At 47.8% G+C, this 19141-nt stretch overlaps 1 protein-coding gene across 3 annotated transcripts in view; it reads left to right on the top strand.

Moving 5' to 3' along the window:
• The first annotated feature begins 1830 nt into the window (after positions 1–1830).
• Positions 1831–19141, top strand: part of CLIP2 (CAP-Gly domain containing linker protein 2) — a 58588-nt gene continuing 41277 nt past the window's right edge. For 2 of the 3 annotated variants that reach the window (XM_031556415.1, XM_010721813.3), the window contains exons 1-2: positions 2264–2355; positions 13599–13820. In XM_031556415.1, the coding sequence (XP_031412275.1) occupies positions 13709–13820 (112 nt within the window). In that variant the 5' untranslated portion in view covers positions 2264–2355; positions 13599–13708. Of the gene's footprint in view, positions 1954–2263; positions 2356–13598; positions 13821–19141 lie in introns of those variants that run through there. The other variant, XM_010721814.3, reaches the window with a different exon arrangement.

Below are 19141 nucleotides of genomic sequence, written 5' to 3'. Positions count from 1 at the left end.
CTAAGTATAGTTTTTGTAATAAAAATGACTTCTTCAATAATAAAGTGTGGTCCATTTTATTGTGATGCATTTATGTGGTGTGTTGTCCCAATTTCCTCAGCAAGGAGGGTTACTTTAAAAAGGAAGAATGGAACCTGACTGTGCTAAGGACTAAATTACACTGATGGTTGAAGTTTAAGTAATAGTTAATGTACTAATTTCAGAATAGGAAATATACTAAAAAAAACTCTTGTAAAAGCTTTTCTTGATTTTCATAATTAATGAGAACTGCTGTGATTCTTCAGTATATTTTCACCTGCGCTTTCTTGTACGGTAAGAAGTGTGTAGGAATGCACAGCAGTCAAGCTGGTAGAAAGACTTCTTTCAGAGCACTTCAGTGCTGTACAAGGCACACTCACCCCCTGGAGGATCCTGGAGCTGTTCTGATGAAATCTTGTTTCTCCCAGTGAACCAAAGCAAGGTCAGGCCTTCAGACAGGAACATATCTAACATCGGCATCACCCAAATAAGTGCCATCAGTTGTGCTGGGTGTTTCTGGAAGGAGGATGAGTGGGGTTTGTATCACTTAAATTTCTCATTTGACCTAATTCTCGAGTACCACTCTAATTGTTGGATGGAAACTGGTGTTAGAGAGCAGAGAATCAGAGGTATCATAGGGGAGCATAACGTTTAGGTAAGCGACAGAGCAATTGTCCTGTCAGCTCTTGAGAGATGCTCCATCCCTCTGCGCTGGGAAATAAAATGGAAAGATGCTTCAATGCTTAGGCCATCTCCTACCTGCTTATTCATGATGGCAGAACACGCAATATTTTTGTTCCTTTTATTCCCCTAGGTACGTGTGCTCAGACCTGCAGGAGTCCAGAGGAGGACTCAGGAGCACCCCGTCTCCCAGCTCCCTTCTGGTGACACGCTGTCTCCATAGGCAACTACAGAGAAGAGACCAAACATCTTGCATCCACACCCGCAAACACCGACTTGTGTTTGGATGCAGGGAAGATATCAGGAAGCTCAACGAGCTGGCAGTTGAAGCAGAGGCGTTGGTGTCGGGTGCTTCAGTTCTATTTTTGACTTGGACCAAGCATTTCTTTTCGATTCAGCTTCCCATCTGCGAGATGGAAAATAAGGCTGCTTGAGGGTGGATCGTTCTGCTGAGAGCAGGGCTGTCAGCAGGTGATGCTTTGTTGAATTCTGCTTTGTTCTGCTCTGCTTTGCTGCCTGCATCCCTGCTGTGCATTCCCGGGCTGAGGATGGAGAAGGGTCACAGCATCCAATGACAGAACTGATGTCAGGTGGGACTCTGCACTGTTGTGACACGGCCTGGGGCCTTTTGCTGCAGCATCTGAGGTGCAAAGGTTCAGCTGCTGCCCTTTGGATGAGCCAGAGTGGCTGCAGGGCCAGAGAAGTACACTGAATGGAGCTGCAGCCCTTGTGTAAAGCACTTTCATTGCTGTCCAAGGCACGGATTTGAGTTTGGAGACAGGCACAAGTGGTGGAGTCACCATCCCTGGAGGTGTTCAAGAACAGTGGAGGTGTGACTCTGAGGGACATGGCCTAGTGGGCATGGTGGGACTGGGCTGAATGGTTGGATGTGGTGATCTTAGTGGTCTTTTCCAGCCTTCATAATTCTATAACTCCATGGCCCAGCACCGTGTGCTTCCATCTGATGTCTCCAGCTCTGGGATTAGCAGCAGACGGGTGGTGAAGGCCAAGTGACAGCCATCAGCTCAGCCCTTCCTTCCTGCCTCTGGGTGAAGGAGCTCCCACAGGCTGCAGGTGCCTCCAATTCACTGCATTCTCCAGTCCCCAGCAATTAGAGGCTTCCTCCTTTTTTCCAGGAAGTACCTCCAACTCCTCTTGATCGTCTTGTGCCAGTCATAGCTGCTAGAACACGACTTAAGGGAGCCTCTCCCTTCCGGAGCCCCAACCCAGAGCCGCATCTGCGCCGAGCAGAAGGTGAGACCCACGTTCGGTGTTTTTCTCCCTGCTCTTTCAGGGCGCTCCGGCTCTCGGGCAGCCGCTCCCCCCGCTCCCCAGGCCCGCCGCTAGGCGGAGCGGCTCTCCTCCCTTCCACCCTCCCGCTCCGCTTCCGCCGCGGTCGGGGGCCCCGGACAACCCAGCGGGCATTTCGGGTGCGGGGCGGCCCCCGGAGCCGCCCCTTGTTCACGGGGCTATGGGGCCCGGGGCTGTGCCCCGCCAGCGCCCCGGGCCATCCCTCCCTTTCCCTCCCTCCTCCCCCCCTTCTCCCTCCTCCTCCCCTTCTTTTTTCCTCCCCCCTCCTCCAATCATCGCAGCTCCCTCCGGCGCGCAGGGGAGTGGGCACGGCGGCCGCCCGGCAAGGGCTGCGGGCTGCGGAAGGTAAGGGGGGAACCGCGGGCTGGGATGGGGGGCAGCCCCAACAAAGGAGGGGCGGATGGATGGATGGATGGAGAGATGGAGAGATGGATGGGGCTCAAGCTCATCTCCGGGGCTGGGCGCTGTCAGCACGGATCTGCCGCGGTGTAGCATTGTCCTTGGGTCGGGGAGGGAAAGACACCGTCCTCGTTACGCGCTCTGTGCCAGGGGCTGCGCTGTGCGCTCCGGGTGGGGCCGTGCTGCCGTATTGCCGTGCTGAGCCCTCGCTGTTCGCCCACCTGGGAACGGCCCGAGTCCGGGCGGCGGCCCCGTGGCCCTGCTCAGCTCCGGTGCTGAGCGATGGAGATCGGGGTGGGCGTCAGCATCGAGCGCCGAGCGAGTTGGAGCTTTGCAGCCGGAGAACTGTTTTTCTTTTGTCTCCGGCTGCTGGCTGGGCTGGGTCTCCCCGCTGCCTTTTTGTTCTGATACAACCTAGCTATCGACTAGGGCTGTAGGAGTGGCTGCGGTGGGATTATTTTTGTTTGCAGCAAGGAGATGTGTTCCTGCGTGCTGCTGGGGGGTGGCAGCACAGATCTCGGAGGGACCGAGAGGCTCCTTCAACTCCTGGCCCGTAGCACCGAGCCGGGGGGGCCCGGGCAGAGGCGTGATGCTGTCTCGGGGTATCGGGGTGGCTGCAGCTGCAGTAGGGGAGAGCTGGGAGACAAAGCGTTGTCAGTGCTGCTCTGTGTCAGCCTCAAAGGGCCACAAAGCCCAGCTCGGGAGCAGAGCATCCTGCTGGAGCGGATGGCAAGTTTCATCGCTGCTGGCTTGAAGGTTTTCCATGGGGGGGTGACTTGTATTTTGAGAATGGGTCGGTGCGTGGCTGTGTGTATTCGGGGTGGATATACCTGCATACATATGGCCAGGTTTGTCAGCCTTGTCACTTTTCCTACCCCTGCTGGGCAGTGTTCTCCCATCCAGCGGTGCTTCAGGGCCTCTTCGGCCCCCCTGCCCTGCTGGGGAGGGGATGCTTTCAGCATAACACAGCCCCTTGCCTTGGACTTAACTTGGGTCGTTTTAAGAAGTGACCTACCTGCTGCTAGAGCCTGCTGGGATGAAGGAGGAGCTGCGTGCTGGCAGAAAGGTGCCAGCAATCCCAGGGCTTCAAAGCACGGCGCTGCCTCGAAGTGCTGGCACCAACCGCTGCAGCATGGCAGAGGCTGCACTGCAACCAGTTTGTTTCAGGGGCACATATGTGCATGGCATGCCTTCAGTTAAGGGAAAACCTGAGTGTTCCAGAGGTGCTTTTAGGGTAAGCATAGCCTGGGTTGCCTGCTGAGACCAAGGGCTGTGTCTGCTGTTCTTCTTCTCCTGCTGCCTGTGGCCCTGGAGGTGCCATAATTTAGGCCAGCAAGGAGCATTCCTGGTGCTCTTCCTCTTTTTCAGAAGAAATGATGAAGAACTTGGAGGGGTTTCCCAGTGTGGAGGGATGCGTAAGGGTTTGTACCCTGCACATCTCTGGGTGGTGATATGGGGAAGGGCAGGGTTTCACCTCCCGAGGTTGCTGGTTTTATTTTGCAAACGCTTTCTCTTCCATGAAGGTTGAGAGAGAACAAGAATATCTCATATTCTTGTCATGATCCTGATGAGGACAAGAGGCAGCCTATAAAGCAGGTTCCAGATGCACGCTGTTGGTACTGCTTTGTAGAGTGCATGGCAGCATCGATACAGTGAGTTGCAAAGCTCAGGGAGAGCCCACATACAAGCATTGGAACCTGTGCATGACTTGTTGCTCACCTACATCAGACATTGGTGTGGGCTTAGCTCAGATTTCTGAAAAAAACAGACCTTAGTAATGCCTTGTGACCTGTTTTCCCCTCTGTCTCCCAGGGGAGTGCAAGAGCAGCCGTGCAAGCTGGTGATAAGGGACAAGCAAGTGCTTTCTGCTGCTGTGTTAGATGGCTGGCAATGCCTGCCTGTTGTATCACTGCTCTGCGTGACTGGGAACGTGGAGTCCAGCAAGACTGGGGCCTTGTAGTGCACCTGGCCTTCTGACACCTAAATCAGAGCTGCTGATGAAGAGGGCAGACTGCCAGTGGTCACTCCAGGAGCCCAGAGTGAACACTTTGTTGAGCTGTGGTGCGAAATGGGACAAATCCAAATTGCTTTATTCATGTTTGGGTTTAACTTCTCACTCTCATATTGCTGTAGCTAACAGTGGAAAAATGACTTCACTGCATGTGACCGAGTCTGGCACCTTCACATAATACTTAGTGCTATTCCTGAAAAAAAAGAAAAAGAAAAAGAAAAAAAAAAACAACAACAACCAAAGAAATCTCACTTTAACAAAACAAAACAAAAAAAGCAGGATTCCTGCATCAGGCTGTGTGGAGATGATTCCCTTGACGTGGCACCGTTCTTCATTTTCTAAAGGAGTGAGATGGTGTCCATAAATTAGCTGTGGTTGCTTCAGACAGAGCGTAAGCCAAGAAGTACGTGCAGAGAAATAGCACTGAGCATTGTCATGTTGTGCTATCAGTTCTGGTGTGATGGCATTGAATGTGATGCTGACTTGAATTGGGCGACTTGTTTGTTTGTTTTGGGAGCTCGTGTTCCCAGCTCTAATGCTAACTCCCTCGGTGACTCCATCTGTGCCTGGGGCAGCCAACTGGTTATGTTTAAGAAGCATTTATACTCTGTCTATGATCAATCAGAATGACTTCCCAACTCTTTCGTGTGCTGGTAGAGGTGGGGAATGGTTCATCCCCACTATGTGATCTTGGGAAAATCCTTTCCGTCTCTCTGTCAGCTCCTCCCAGGTGCGTGGTGTTGCAGCTTTGAGGTCTGAGGATGAAAACTGTGGGTGTTGCATATCCAGACCTCGGGGTTGAGGTGCTTTTAATCCTTCTTCTGTGCTCCGCCATTCAGTTTCTTTAAGGAAGATAATGCAAGTAAAAGTGTATTGCTTGTCCCACAGCTCTTTTTGGAAATCCAATTGGATTTTTCTGAACAACTGGTGTAGTGCAGGGAAAGCATACGTGGGTATTGGTTACACCAGAGGGAATTCACCAAAATCTGGGATGATGAAAACCCCACGGGGTGATCTGACCCATCTGTCTGTCCCGGGTCCCTTTCCCTGGCTGATCTGTTCTTCTTCCACTGACATATTCCTCCCTTGTTATTTACTGCATCATGTTTTGGGAACGCTTGTAGCCGCCAATTAGTGCTGGAAACTTTTCAGCAGTGCTGCCAGGCGGGGAGCAGCCGTTTGTTGCAGCAAGCAGTGCTTTCCCAGCCCTGCAGATGCTTCCATTCACAACCTGCAGTCACATCCCCGCAGCAGAATCTGTCCTGGGTGTTGGGACAAGCCCTGGGAAAGGAGGCTTCTCCTGGAAGGTACAGAGGCAGCTGTTCCGTGAGGTGTGTTTAATGGGCTTTTTAGCCTCATGTTTGCCTGCTGTGCAGTGTTTTTGATGCTGCCTCTGGTCAGCCCCCTGCATGAAGCCCATCCTGGTGGTGGAAGTGCTCCTAACTATATTTAGCTGATAGCTGTTTGTTTTATAACACCGAGGTCTGTGCAAACTGGAGTAGGTCAGCTTGCAAAACCTCAAATAAGTATTCCTATTTCTCTGGACTTCTTCTTCCGAGTTTGTCAACATGGGATGTTCTAGTTGATCAATCCACCAGCCATTGCTAACGGAGTTTTAATGATGGACAACATGGCACAAACCTGGAATTAGAGGGATTTTTGCCTTTTTTGTGCTGGTTGTGTCTTCTGCTGAGCTGAACCTGCTTAATCACCTGCTGTCAGTACCCAGAGCCCGTGTCTGATGTTGGAGCTTTACAGCTGCGTTGCTTAGGTGTTCCCTTTGAAGCACTATGAGAATCCCATTGGCCAAGACTGTGGAAGAAGAGATGTCTCAATCCATGAGATTAAACAGCCGTATTGTGGCAGTTTATTTGCTGTTGGGAGGAATAGTAACATCTGGTGTTAGGAGCATCTGAAATAAGGTTATGTGTTATTACTTCCAGCACACAAATGTGGAAATGTCAACCCAATGGATGCTCTTGGGTGGGTGAGTGTATGGCTCAGGTTTATGGAACGCTATGATATATTCTGCCAAAAATGAAGAGAGTGCTCTTTCTAGAAGAGGAAACAACTTGGTTTTTATTCTTCCTTTTGGGGTGAAACAGGACCAGACTGGCTTAGAGATGTGCTATTACTCTGCATTATAATCTGCTCAGGCTGTTGCCTGTAGCCCCTCTATGCTTGGCTAGATATGATTATGTCTTGGTCTGCTTAGGAAATCACAGCTGTGGTCCTGCCCAGCCACCCAAAGCTCTCAAGTCAAACCTCCCCCATGTAATGCAGTGGGCAGCCATCCTGTGGCTGTGCGTGTGGCTCAGAGCCTGAAGGCATCAGGCTGCAATCTCAGTTTCTTTGCTCCTGATATAGTCTGAAGTCAATGATAAATTGCAAGGTGTGGTGCAGGGCAGAAGGAGGTAATGTAGCAATGCTGTCTGATAAGGATCCGATTGGATCCAGCTTCCAAAAATGATTATGATTTTTCATCATCGATAAGAACGGAAAATGACAGAACCACAGGATGTCCCAAACTGGAAGGGACCCATAAGGATCATCAACTCCTGGCTCCACCCGAAGTTTGGATAAGAATTTGAGTAAGAGGTGATGCATCGTGTGCTGTGATGTTTGGGAACTACCTGAGCTCCTGGCTCTTCTGAGTGCTGTTGTGCTGGGGTTGCAGGTAACGAAGTAGGAAGTTCTGAGCAATGCACACTGACCAACATAGAGCTGTTACCAGCCTCCTTGTCCTCACCACTGGTTCTGTTGGGAGCTGTGTAGATGTTGGTGCCAGCTGTGGTCCAGGCAAGTTGTAGTGCTTGGTGAGGCTGGGAACAAAGCTGCTATCAGTGTGTGTGGCATGAGGTCAGCTTCATAGGTGGGGGAGGAGAAGGATGCTGCAGGGAATACCTCCAGCATGCCCCAATGCTGCCAGCACAGGGATGGAACTCTGGGTGTAAACCTGAGTTCCAGTGAATAACAAATAAGGTGTCAGGGTGAACTTTAATGCTGTATTAAATCAAGGACTCAACAGCAGGGAAATTCCTTGAGTTCAGCTCCTTCTGCAGGGCTGAGTTATGGCAGCATTCATTGGGTCCAGTCTGAATTGCAGTGTTATCAGCTCTGTCCCTGCAGGATGGCAGCTCTGCTGTGTATCATTCCTTTCCCACGTGAGCAATGCTGTGTTGCTGTCCTGTTATTTCTGTAGGACGCTGACCCCTCCTCCAGGGCTTAACACCTGGCAGCAGGGACTCCTGCAGCTCCCAAACCTTCCCCACAAATTGGGGATGGTTCTGCTCTGTAATAAATATGGAATTGTTGCTATCTACAGTGCCACTCTTCATCAGATGTTCTGCCACAAAAGGAGCTGAGCTCACCAGCACACCCAGAATGACTCCAGTGGAGTCAATCACCTCAGGTCTCTCTTTGTGGTTTTTAGTTATAGAATGCAGTAGGATGCTTTTATACATTCCTCCTATAATAACCTTTGTTTTACCACTAAAACAAAGTGGTAAAACAGGATGATGAGTCTATTGGAGTGCTTAGAAGTGGTTTTAAAAAGGTGTGAAGGCTTTAAATGAAAGGCCTGCAGGCTTTCCCTTTGCATTCTGTGCCAATTATGAAACTTGAGTGAGGAAATAAACTCAACACAATGTTGTCTTAGATGTTAATCACCTTTGGGAGATGTAAGGAAACTGATGGTAGCCATGGAACGTTGTGGCTGAGGATCCTGGTGAGTTCTGCAGCATGGGAGGTGGCAGGGGATGCCATGCTCTTCCCCGTATCTGATGGCAATGCAGTGTTTTCATTCCTGAGGCACTCTGCCTGCTTCTCTAGGGGAGGAGGAAATGTTTTCTTGGGAGAGGACTCTGACCTTAATTAAGGATGAGTCTCTTATTTCCTCTATGCTTCAATGAAACGGAAGGATTTAACCCTAATCTGACACGTGCTGCAGAAATTGGTTTCTGATTGCTTGTTGGAAGCAGTAACTAATCAGAGAAGTGCGAGGGGATGGGATGATTGCCTGGGATCAGATGGGGCATCAGAAGGAATTAAAAGATAAAAAAACCCCTTTCTTCTCAGCATAAGCTTTTCTCTTCTAGCAGAGCTGCAGTTTGGCTTTATCAGATCATGGTGTTTTTGTGTTCTGGATTCGTTTCCTGAGCCTTTTGCAGGCCAGACTCAAACCATTCAGTCTTTAGGGTTTTGCTTTTAAGGCAAAATTCTTCTCTTAAACCCTCTCCCCCATCTTTTCAGCACAGCCAGCATGAGCCTAGGGCACCAAATCTTAACCTGTGCTTGCCTGTGGCATGCGGGGAAGTGGGCAGCAATGTAATTATTCTGAGCTTGAGGTTTATTGCATGAGATTCTCAATTTTCTGGGGGGGAACGGAGTGCAGAAAAGCTTGAAAGCATGGAGTGAATGCAGCACAAATGCCCAGAAACAAGAAATGAAGCAACTTTACATACATTTAATAGATACCACTACCTTTAGGCCAGTGATGGTTTTGTAGAAAGTCTAATAAATGAATACAACACTGAAAGCTTTTTGCCTTTATCTTTTGTGCTTACTGAAGTGGTGAAAAGCTCCTTCAGGTGGACCCCCTCCTTCTGTAGCCATTGGGTTTCAGGGATGCTCTGGGCTCTGTTTGCAGCATTGGCACTGACTAGTGCGGGAGGTTCCTGCAACCAGTAATGCTATGGACAAACCCAGAAACCTGCTGAAGGCTCTGAGGTGCAAAGCCAGAATATAGGCAGAAAGTTTGGTTCCTGCATTTGTGCTTAACTCTCCTGGATGTGCATGCAAGGGATGTGTCCAAACCCAGGTGCTGCTGAGCTCAGCTGTGTGATGTTTGGCATCATATGAGGTTGTTTCTTTTTCCTTCAATTTCTCCATATGGAATCGCTGTTATTACCTTGTCTCTAGCTGAAGGTGGAATTCCTGGACTTCCCAAGCTTTGTCTTTATTATTAATGTAAGCATCTCTGTGAACACAGCCACGCAACTGCATCATTCTATAGCAGCCCTGAAAATGGCTGAAACTCTCTTTGTGTTCCTTCTGCTTGTATATGTGCCCCCACAGGGCTGTGTACAGAACCCCTGGGGTTCCTCATCCTCAGCCTTCATATGCAGAAAGCAATTGCATCACAAAACATCATCTGAGATGGAAGTGGGTAAAAGCAGGCTTCATTGTGCAAACCTTTTTGTATCCAAATAATTGCTTTAGGAATTGCTGGTAATGTGCATCAGTCAAGATTGCCTTAAACAGAAGTTTAAGTTGTACTGCTTGTCTGCACTGTCTGTCATTCAATTCCCATGCAATACAGCAACCATCATTTCCTTCAGTACGATAACTGGTCTGGGTCTTAGAAAAGCTGTATGCATCACTGACTGTAAATTTAAATCTGCAGGTAAGGAATCAAATTTTGCAGATTTAGAAAATTAGAAACCTCAGTTTTGGCACTTAGACTTTGGGCTGTGTACTTAATGTTAACAAAACAGCTCTGTATTTCTCTATAAAGCACTATAAGCGTTGATCCATTCCAGCAGTGCTCAGGCACTTGAATCTGTGTTCAGCACAGATTCTGTGCCTTGCCCAGAGTGCTGTGTTGGATAAATTCTTCTTACATCCAGACCCATCCAGAAGGCAGCACCAGCCACAGGATGGGACTTGGCCCAAGTCAGTCTGTCTAGAAACCTGTTCCCGTGTTGTGTTTTGTTCAGTACATGGAGGTGAACAGATATTCATGAGAGTTTCCTTCTAGGGAGCGTGCTGGGTTTGAAGATCTGCTTTGTTGGTATGGCCATCTTGAATTGGGATGGTGTGGATGCCCATTTGCCACATGCAACGTGCCTTGCTGAGGGCAGGAGGGATGGGTAAAGCAGAAAAACTTGAAGATGAACCTTTTTCAGCCTTGGCAATATAGGTTTTGTTTCCACCCCCTCTACCCTATTTGAGAAATAACTGAGATCTCAGCACCTCCTGCTGTTCCTCTGTTTTTGATATATGCTGTTATGATGCCTGGCCCATCTTACAGATACTTCATGTATCCAGTTATATCACTGCTGGTGAGAGGTATTTTTTGGGAGTACATCTGCATTTAGCTGAGAGCTGTTCTCCTTGAATCTGAGCCTGGGTGACTCAGATTTGGCTGTCCCCTTTTCCGATGGAAAGATGGAGAACAGAATGTTTTGGTCATTTGGAGCAGCTTTTGTATTGTGCATTCCTGGGATGGTTTTTTGTTGTGGGAACACACAAAGCCATTCATCCTGGTATGACAAGACTGCAGGAAGAATCCAGTGGAGATCTTGAAGACCTTTGTAGTCTGCATCATTTTTGACGAAGAAGGAAAAACAAAATAAGCTGAACTGGCCCCTGAGTGTTTATAGGGGCAGATATTTTTAGATATTTTTGTGGTGGCTTTATTTTATTTTATTTTTTTAACCTTGTGGCAGGGGGAAATCTCATTTCTGTGAAGTTAGGCTGGAATATTAAACTTGGGCAGATGATATAAGGAATAGGAAAAAATGGCTCAAGTGTTTCTTACATCCCATACAACAGCATGTTTGTGCGTGTTCAGAACTGTGCTAAGAGCACCTGTTGGGGTGCTGAGGATGCAGTACAGAAGCTCAGAGCAAGTTGTTATCTCTAATGGAGCAGGGCAGTGCCCTGTGGAGATGCTGGCCCACGTCCCAGCCTGAGATGTGACTGCAGGATCAAAGCTGCATTGCTTGGGTCTTAGAATCGTAGGATGATTGGGTTTGAAGAGACCTTAAAGATCATCCAGTTTCAACCCCATGCCGTGACAGGGTTGTCCCCCAGCAGGTCAGGTTGCCCTGGGCCATGTCCCACCTGGCCTTCTGAATGCTCCCAAGGGTTGGGCATCCATAGCTTCTTTGGGCGGTCTGTTCCAGTGCCTCACCACTATCTGAGTAGAGAATTTCCTCCTAACCTCTAACCTGTGTTTCCAGTGTTTTAGCTTAAAGAGGCTTGGATGGCTCAGGGCAGCCTGGGTGAGGATAATGACCTGATGGTGTGACTCAGGATTGCCCAGACTGAGGTACTGGGGTTGCACACAGGGTGGCACCTTGGGCACTTATTGAATTTGTTGTGTGGCGTGGAGCCCTGTGAGTATGGATGTGCATGGGCTGTATAGTAGAATAAAAGCAGCTCTGTGTTTGCAGGGTAGCTTAATTAGCAGCCCATGGAGTTTTTGTTTTTCAGCATCAGTATGTTGAAAGCATGTGTTTGCATCAACGTTTCTGGCAGAAATGTAATGCAATGGGAATGCACTTCCTCTTATTCTCTCCCACCCCAATAAATAAAATCCAGTCCACCTGAGAAGGAAGGCTTTAAGTATCTCCAGAGAAGGACATTTGCCCACCTCAGTGGGCAGCCTGTTCCAGGGCTCTGTCACCCTCACAGTGAAAAATATTTCCTCGTGTTCAGATGGAAATTCCCGTATTCCAGTTTGTGCCCCTTGTTCTGTCACTGGGTGCCATTGAGAAGAGCCTGGCCCCATCCACTCAATTCCTGCCCTCTGGATATCAATAAACACTGATCAGATTCCCCCTCCGCCTTCTGTTCTCCAGGCGAACAGCCTTTCCCCATACAGGAGATGCTCCAGGCCCACATCATCTTTGCATTCACTCCAGCAGTTCCATGTCTGCCTTGAACTGAGGAGCACAGAAGTGCACACAGCACTCCAGATGTGCCCTCCTCAGAGCAGAGCAGGAGGATCACCTCCCATGTCCTGCTGGCCACACTCCTTTAATACACCCCAAATTTTTTTGATCTTCATGGCCACCAGGGCACCCTGCTGGCTCATGGTCACCGTGTTGGCCACCAGGACACCCAGATCCCACTCTGCTCCCTCTCTCCCTGGTCTCCTTTTGTTATTCTCTCATCTCTAACTCAGTGTGGGATGGCTGACTTACTGCTGAAATACTCTTTGGTGTCTCAGCATTCCAGGAGATTTCGGGAATGGTTTTGGAATTTTTCCTTTTTTTTTTTTTTTCTTTCGTTCCCATCTGTGTGCCTGTGGTTCTCCCTGGAGAGCTGCCAGCCCTCCCCTCTTGCCTGTGCTGGGATCCTTACTCACTCCTTAATCACTTCTCATCCTGGCCATTGCACTTCTCCCCTTGCAGCATCTGTAAGACTTTGCTACGTCAGTTCTCTCAAATGATGCAGACACGAGGCTGTCTCATCCCATGGCCCAGACCTGGGTGTCCTCACCTCCTGGCTGTGCTGCTGTTCCCTTTGCAGTTTGTTGCCATTGTCCCTGTCTCGCTCTGCTGCCACCTCCTTCTGCCCACATCCCTCCTCAATCAGCCAACCGTAGCTTCCTTTTTGCTGATAGTCTCAATTTTTTGATTGTTTTTCTTTACCCATTCGGAATGTTTTTGCATTTTTTCAGCAACTTAGTCATTTCCTTTCTTTCTTTCTTTTTTTTTTTTAATTGCCATCAAACTTTTTGCTTGAAAAGTTCAGTGCTTGTTAATGCTGCGTAGTCACATTAAGATGTCTTATTCCCTTTATCTTCCCCTTTGGGGGAAGCCTTGTTTTCTCTACCAAGATTGGAGATTTATCCTTAATGGAAGGAGCTAAGAGCCCAGTGATGAACACTGACCTCTTCCTTACTCCTCGTGTTGGTTTGGAGGAACTGAGGAACTGCCCTGAAGTTGTGTGAACATGGGGAACATGCAATGAGGTGTAGTGCCATGGGGTTGTAATGCCCCTTTGGGAAGGCCCTTGCAGAACAGGAGAAGTAGATCTTGGCTAACTGACCTAGAGAGGTCATGGGCATGGGTTGATGGTTGAACTAGATGATCTTAATTGGTCTTTCCAGCCTCAATGATTGTGTGATTCTAATGGATGAGATGAGACTTTAGAATTTAAAGAAAATCAACAGTCCCAAACTGAATTTGAATTCTTGTTTGGTTCTGAGAATCTTCTGCTCTAATCTAGGTTGCCAGGTTGGAAGTTACTTAGCAAGATTAAGGAAAAGGCTGTAACACAAAAATGGGAGACCAAGGAAATCTCCCTCATTTTACAGGTGCAGAAAAGAAAGATCATGTCACCTACATGAAGCGGGGCACTGCTTTCTGCAAGCCTGCTCGTGCTCTCCCACCCATTTCTGTCTTATTTCTCAATAATCTGACTTCCCTGTGCTCTTCCCCCCTAGGTCTGTGGCGATGGAAGAAGAGACCCAACATCGAGGAGCCTGAGTGCTGAACAGCAGGACAGCACTTGGAGACACTGGTAGCAACAACCTGAGATACAGAGGCAGCAACCATGCTGAAGCCAAGTGGACTTAAAATCCCTGGCAGGACAGGGAAGCACTCCAGCCCAGTGGGACGAGCATCAGGGACAGCAGCAGCGACTGTCACCACTGGTACAAAGGAAGGTAGGAACTCCATCAATGGGGGCATGAGCTGAGCCAAGTGATAGCCAGGTTTAAAGGCAAAGACCCAGTGGTGCTCAGTGGGGTGAGAAATTGCTCATCTTGTAAGGAGGCTGATCTTGAGCGTGGATCAAAACAAATATGAATGGGTGGTTAGATGTCCTCCCTTGTCTGATTGATGTCTCCTGTCTGGATTGGATGTGATCCTGTCTTAGATATGGGTGTGATTGCTCTGGCAGTCGGGCATAGCCACAAAGCATGGGATTGCCAACATGCATAGCCCCCAACCCAAGTTTGGGCAGATTTGATTGACAGTGTTTTTTTAGCCAAAAGGTGCACTGGTGTGGTGCTGTGAGGCAGAGAAGGAATTGTAAAATTTGAAGAGCTGGTAATACTTGTGCAGATGGGAACCTCACTCTGGGATGCCTTAAACACTGTCCTATAGCCATTGCTTCTGGCCTGTGGTAATGTTTTAGTGAGAACCAGGCACTGAAGGTAATTTGTCCTGCACTAGTTATCTCAAATTAGTGCCTTTGTTTCAATAGAACGATTGGAAGCTCTGGGATATTTATCTAGACACACACACGTGTCTTATTGTCCATTTATCTATATCCTGGGTATACACAAGCTGTACAGACTGCTGTATAAATTACACTTCAAAAGGGTTTGAGTGTTGTTTAGCATTTTCTTCTGGCTGTTTTGAATGCTGTGGTTTTTGTTTTGCTTCATAAGGTCTGTGGGGTCTTTGCATGGAATGCTTCTGCTCAGTGTTGAGCAAACTTGGCTGTGCTTTGTTCTCACGTGGCAGGGGCTGTGCTCTGCTCACGGGCATACATCATCTCTGCTATTCTTAATTTGAACAATATTGTTAGAACCAGTTTTAACTTGTCGTTGGTGCAAGGTGTTGTTTGAGGGGCTGGTGACCACAAGAGATTATGGGCGGAAGTAGAGATCCTTCCCAGTACTACAACATTGTAGGGAACATCACTGTTGTTTCCCAGCTGGCCACTTGACTCTGCTGGTTCTTAATATTAGAGTAATTTCTTAATTTAGCATCCAAATCAAAGAAAATAAAAGCCTCCTTTATCTGTTTCCTAGAGGGATGCTCAGGTTGACAAAGGAAATTCATAGGGTAAGGATTATGTGTTTATTTTGAAGTTGTTCCCTGGATTCATTTCTGTATTTCCCCCACTTTTTTTCTCCTTGCTGTATGTCTGTAGCTGAGAAATGAACTCTTAGGACTCTAAGTGACTAATTACCACTGGGTGTGAATCTTTCAAGGCACAGTGGACTGATAGTTGCGCTTGGTGTGGAGCTGCTTTCAGTTGGTTTTTATCCTAAGAAAAGCTGATGGGGCAGACCTCAAGGCTTTGCACAGAAGCATCCCAGCAAACACAGCGAGTGTGTTGCAGGATGAAGGAGTCATTGCAGAGAGCAGCACTGGGGGCTGATGGGACTGCTATGCTGAATGCAGCACTTGTTTGCTGCAGCCTTTGTGCCTTGTTCAGCTACAGCACTCTGCCAGCATGGGATGCTCAGCAAAGTCTGGGGCAGAGTCATTGCTGGGTGGCAGAGCCCAGCCACAGTGCAGGCAGTAATGGGAGGAAGAAAGAAGTCTCCTAAGCTTGAAACACATTTGTAAAAGAGAACCACAGATCTGCTGAAGTGCAGAATTCAAATGCAATGGTATACAGTCTGTTGGCTCTGAGCTGCCTCCTGCCTTTGGTAACCTGGGGCTGGCTCAGGAAGATCCTGCATATGGATTGAGTCTTCCAAATGGGCAGTGAAGAGAAGGTGTTCGTTCTTCAGTTGTACCTGAGAGTTGTCAGAAAACCATTTGATGCAAATGTATATTGGGAAGCTTCAACTTTTCTTCCTTGTGCCTTCCCTTGAGCCCACCAGTCTTGTCTTGTCTTGTCTTGCAATAGTGGTAGGAAATATGCTGTCTTTTATTCTTTGACTAGAATATGCATAGGTGATTTGATTGCTTCTTTTCTACTATTCTATTCACGTTCTTCTGTAGAAAGTCAAGAGTCTCTCATCCATCTCTCATCTCTTCCTTTTCCAGGCAGTGGAGATGTACCTTGCTGAGTGCTTCCATGTACTCCTGACAGCTCATATAACAAAAAATATGATTGATAGAGACATGAGATGTGTCTCTGTGTATGTATATATTCACAGTTTGTGGCTTTGTGCCTTTGTGAAGACCCCATATGACATAGTCATAGCATGTGAGGAAGAATGGGCATGGCATATCTGAGTTTTGCCCTGGACGCTCTTACTCTGGTTCCACAGTTTCTTACTACTTCTTTGTCATTGAACTTTCTCAATATGGAGATTTACTGCATCTCCTGCCTCATGTGACACTTGGGAAGGTCTGAGGGCTTTTTGTGGTCTATTTAAATTGGAGCTAAATGGGTATTTCCACTGAAAGTCAGCAGGAGAGAGGCAGCTGGCATGGGCTCTTGGAAAACGTCCGCCTCAATGAGTGGTGTCCATGATGACTCTCCCACTCCCTTTCTCTTCCATAAAGCTGAAACAATGGAAAAATAAGTTTTATTTTGTTCTGGTGACTGTTTTTCTTAAAACCAGACTGAGAATTCATCTCTAGCTGTGTGAGGACAGGATTTCCCACACATGTGTTGGCCTATTTTCTGTGCTTCAACTAAAGAACGTTACTGCCTTCAACCCTGCGTGCAAGCAAAGTTTCTGTGCAAAAGGTGTGGGACACTCTAAAGGGCTCAATATATCATTTGGATTTCTTTTTCTAAAAAAGCTCATACGTCTTATTTTCTACCCCACCCCCTCCTGGGAAAAGTCTGCTTTTGCCTGGAGCTGCAAAATGGAGAGAGAATGGAAGCTGTGATGAATGGGCCCACACAGCCTCCAGCTGGTGGAACAGGTGAAGGGAATGCTGGAGCCAGCTGATGGGAAAGGCTTTCCTCTCCAAGCAAGCTGCTGTACTGCTGCTCTGAGTGCTTTTGTCTGCTTTGTGGGGTTCTTAAATCTCGTCTTCAGTTGAAGAATGTTGGCAGAAGGCTGGTGGAAAAAAGGAAAACCAGTATATGTAGACAGCATTGGGTGAGAATGGGACACTCCTGGTAGAGGCAGAGCAGCCCACACCAGTGTCTTTGTCTGCAAGACTGGAGTGCATCCAGTCTGAGCCTGGTGTAGATGAGCTGTGATGGAGTTGGATGCAGCCATAGTGCTTGCTTTGGGCTGTGTGATCAAAGGTGTGGGATCTCCAGAGCTGTTGTTACCGTTCCTTGTTGAGAAATTGTTGTTTGGTGGTTTTTTGTTAAACAGGATTTCTCACTGTTTTAGTTTAGGCTTTTTATTAAGGTGCAAGAAGGAGGGCTGTTTTTTCTTGCTCACCAATGTATTAATTCTCACTTTGAAATAAATGTGAAAGACACAAAACTACTGTTTTGTCTGAAACACAATCAGTGTGGTTGTGGTGCCCGGAGCAGCTGATTGACCAGAACAGACAGAGGGAGCTGATACTTGTCTATTCAAAGCTTTGTGCTCTTGATTAATATTAAACTTAGGGTGTAGTGCACTGGTAAATTGAGAGAAATTACCCCACACCATGGGGCTGAGCCTGCCATTGTCATAAAATCATAGAACGGCCTGGGTTAAAGGGACCACAATGATCATCTTGTTCCAACCTCCTGCTATGTGCAGGGTTGCCAACCGGCAGACCAGACTGCCCAGAGCCACGTCCAACCTGGCCTTGAATGCCTCCAGAGACCAGCAAACATCTGGTTTTGACACTTTGGTTCAGCCTTCAATTAAATCCATGCTGCAAGTGTGAATGGATGTTCCATGGGTTGGATCAGCAGTCAGTACCCGGACACTGGTGATGCAACAGTCAAGTTTGATTGGGCTTGGTTTTATCTTCATGGATCCGTTGAAGTTTAATTTCTAGGTTAGATGCTGCAGCATCAGCAGATATTTATCAGTCTGTAGTAACAGCCATGTTTCCAGCACACAGCATTCACCTGCTTGGGAGTTACCTGGAAGAAAACAGCTGTGTGCTTTCAAGTGTTGCACAGAAGAAAAACTGCAGATAGTATTTATGGTTTGTTAATTTAAGATCTGACAGAAAGAGGTGGCTGCTAGGGGTATTTGGAAAGTTGATAGGGAATTGATTATGGGATGCTTAGGAAGGTTGTATTCAGCTTGGTGCAGGTGTTTGTGATGCAGGAGGGGGTGATGCCTTGCAGTATGTTATCCCCTGCTCCCATTCTGACCAAGGGAGGGACCTTGGGAGCTCCTTTCCCAAGGAGGTGATTTGGTGCATGCCAACAAAAGGGCATTGAATCCCCATTGAATCTATCTTGGTTTCATCAGCTTTACAGATAGCATTTAGAGATGACTGAGAGTCTGATTTTAATTGTCTTAACTGTGAGATGCTCTTAGTGGGATTTGATGTAGTTAATCCTTAAACATTCGGTGCGCCCTCTGCAGAATGAGATGTGAGCACATGCTGAAGGCATACGGAGGTTGGATGCCCTCCTGCTACCCGTCAGCAGCTCCTTGCAGGACACCATGGAAGGGAAATCTCTTCCCACAGATGTCCAGCCTGTGGGGGGTTTGACTATAATGAACCAAATCCATTCAACTTTTTTGCTTTACTAAATCATCTGAGCACTGGAATGATGTAAGAGCAGGCAATGTGCATTATGTATCTGGAGAAAGCCCTGTGCTCAGAGTCTGTGCTGGAGCCAGAGCTGTATGAGGCTCTCCCAGTCCCTGTGATTTAACCTTTCTTTCCCCTACTGGGAAGGATTCAGTGATCTTCATGGTCTTTTCCAACCTTAATAATGGTATGATTCAGTTGTTAGCAGTAGGGGCACTCCACGTGGCCGCTCAGGTTGTATCCTGTGAGTCAGCATCCCAGATTGCACACACGCAGCATCTTCATTACATTCCTTGCACTGGCTGCTCTTGACCCTCAGTCTGGACCCAGTCTGATTGTTAAGTAGTCATTGCTCGTGATGGAACAAGCTAGGCTATTTTCTGGTACCTTCTCTTCTGGAGTTCATTGGCAATGAGCTAATTCCATCACTTTTGAGTGAATGAGCCCATGGCTCTTCTACACACAGCTGCTTGAGCAATGTGCTGCTTGGCTGCTCTTCTCCCACTTGCTGTAGGAGCAGCAGCAAAGCCCATTTGAATGGGAACAATGCCCGAGCAAAAATCCTGCGCTTGAAGGCTGGTGAGTTCAAAACTCTGCTGGTTGATTGCTTGGCCACTCTTTGCAGTGTTTGGTACTGAAGATAAATTTCTACAGTTTTGAAGGTGTCCTGAGACCGCTCCTC

The sequence above is a fragment of the Meleagris gallopavo genome, chromosome 21, assembly GCF_000146605.3.
Source record: "Meleagris gallopavo isolate NT-WF06-2002-E0010 breed Aviagen turkey brand Nicholas breeding stock chromosome 21, Turkey_5.1, whole genome shotgun sequence".
In the NCBI taxonomy this organism is placed as follows: Eukaryota; Metazoa; Chordata; class Aves; order Galliformes; family Phasianidae; genus Meleagris; species Meleagris gallopavo.
This window is presented reverse-complemented; position numbering and strand designations above follow the sequence as displayed.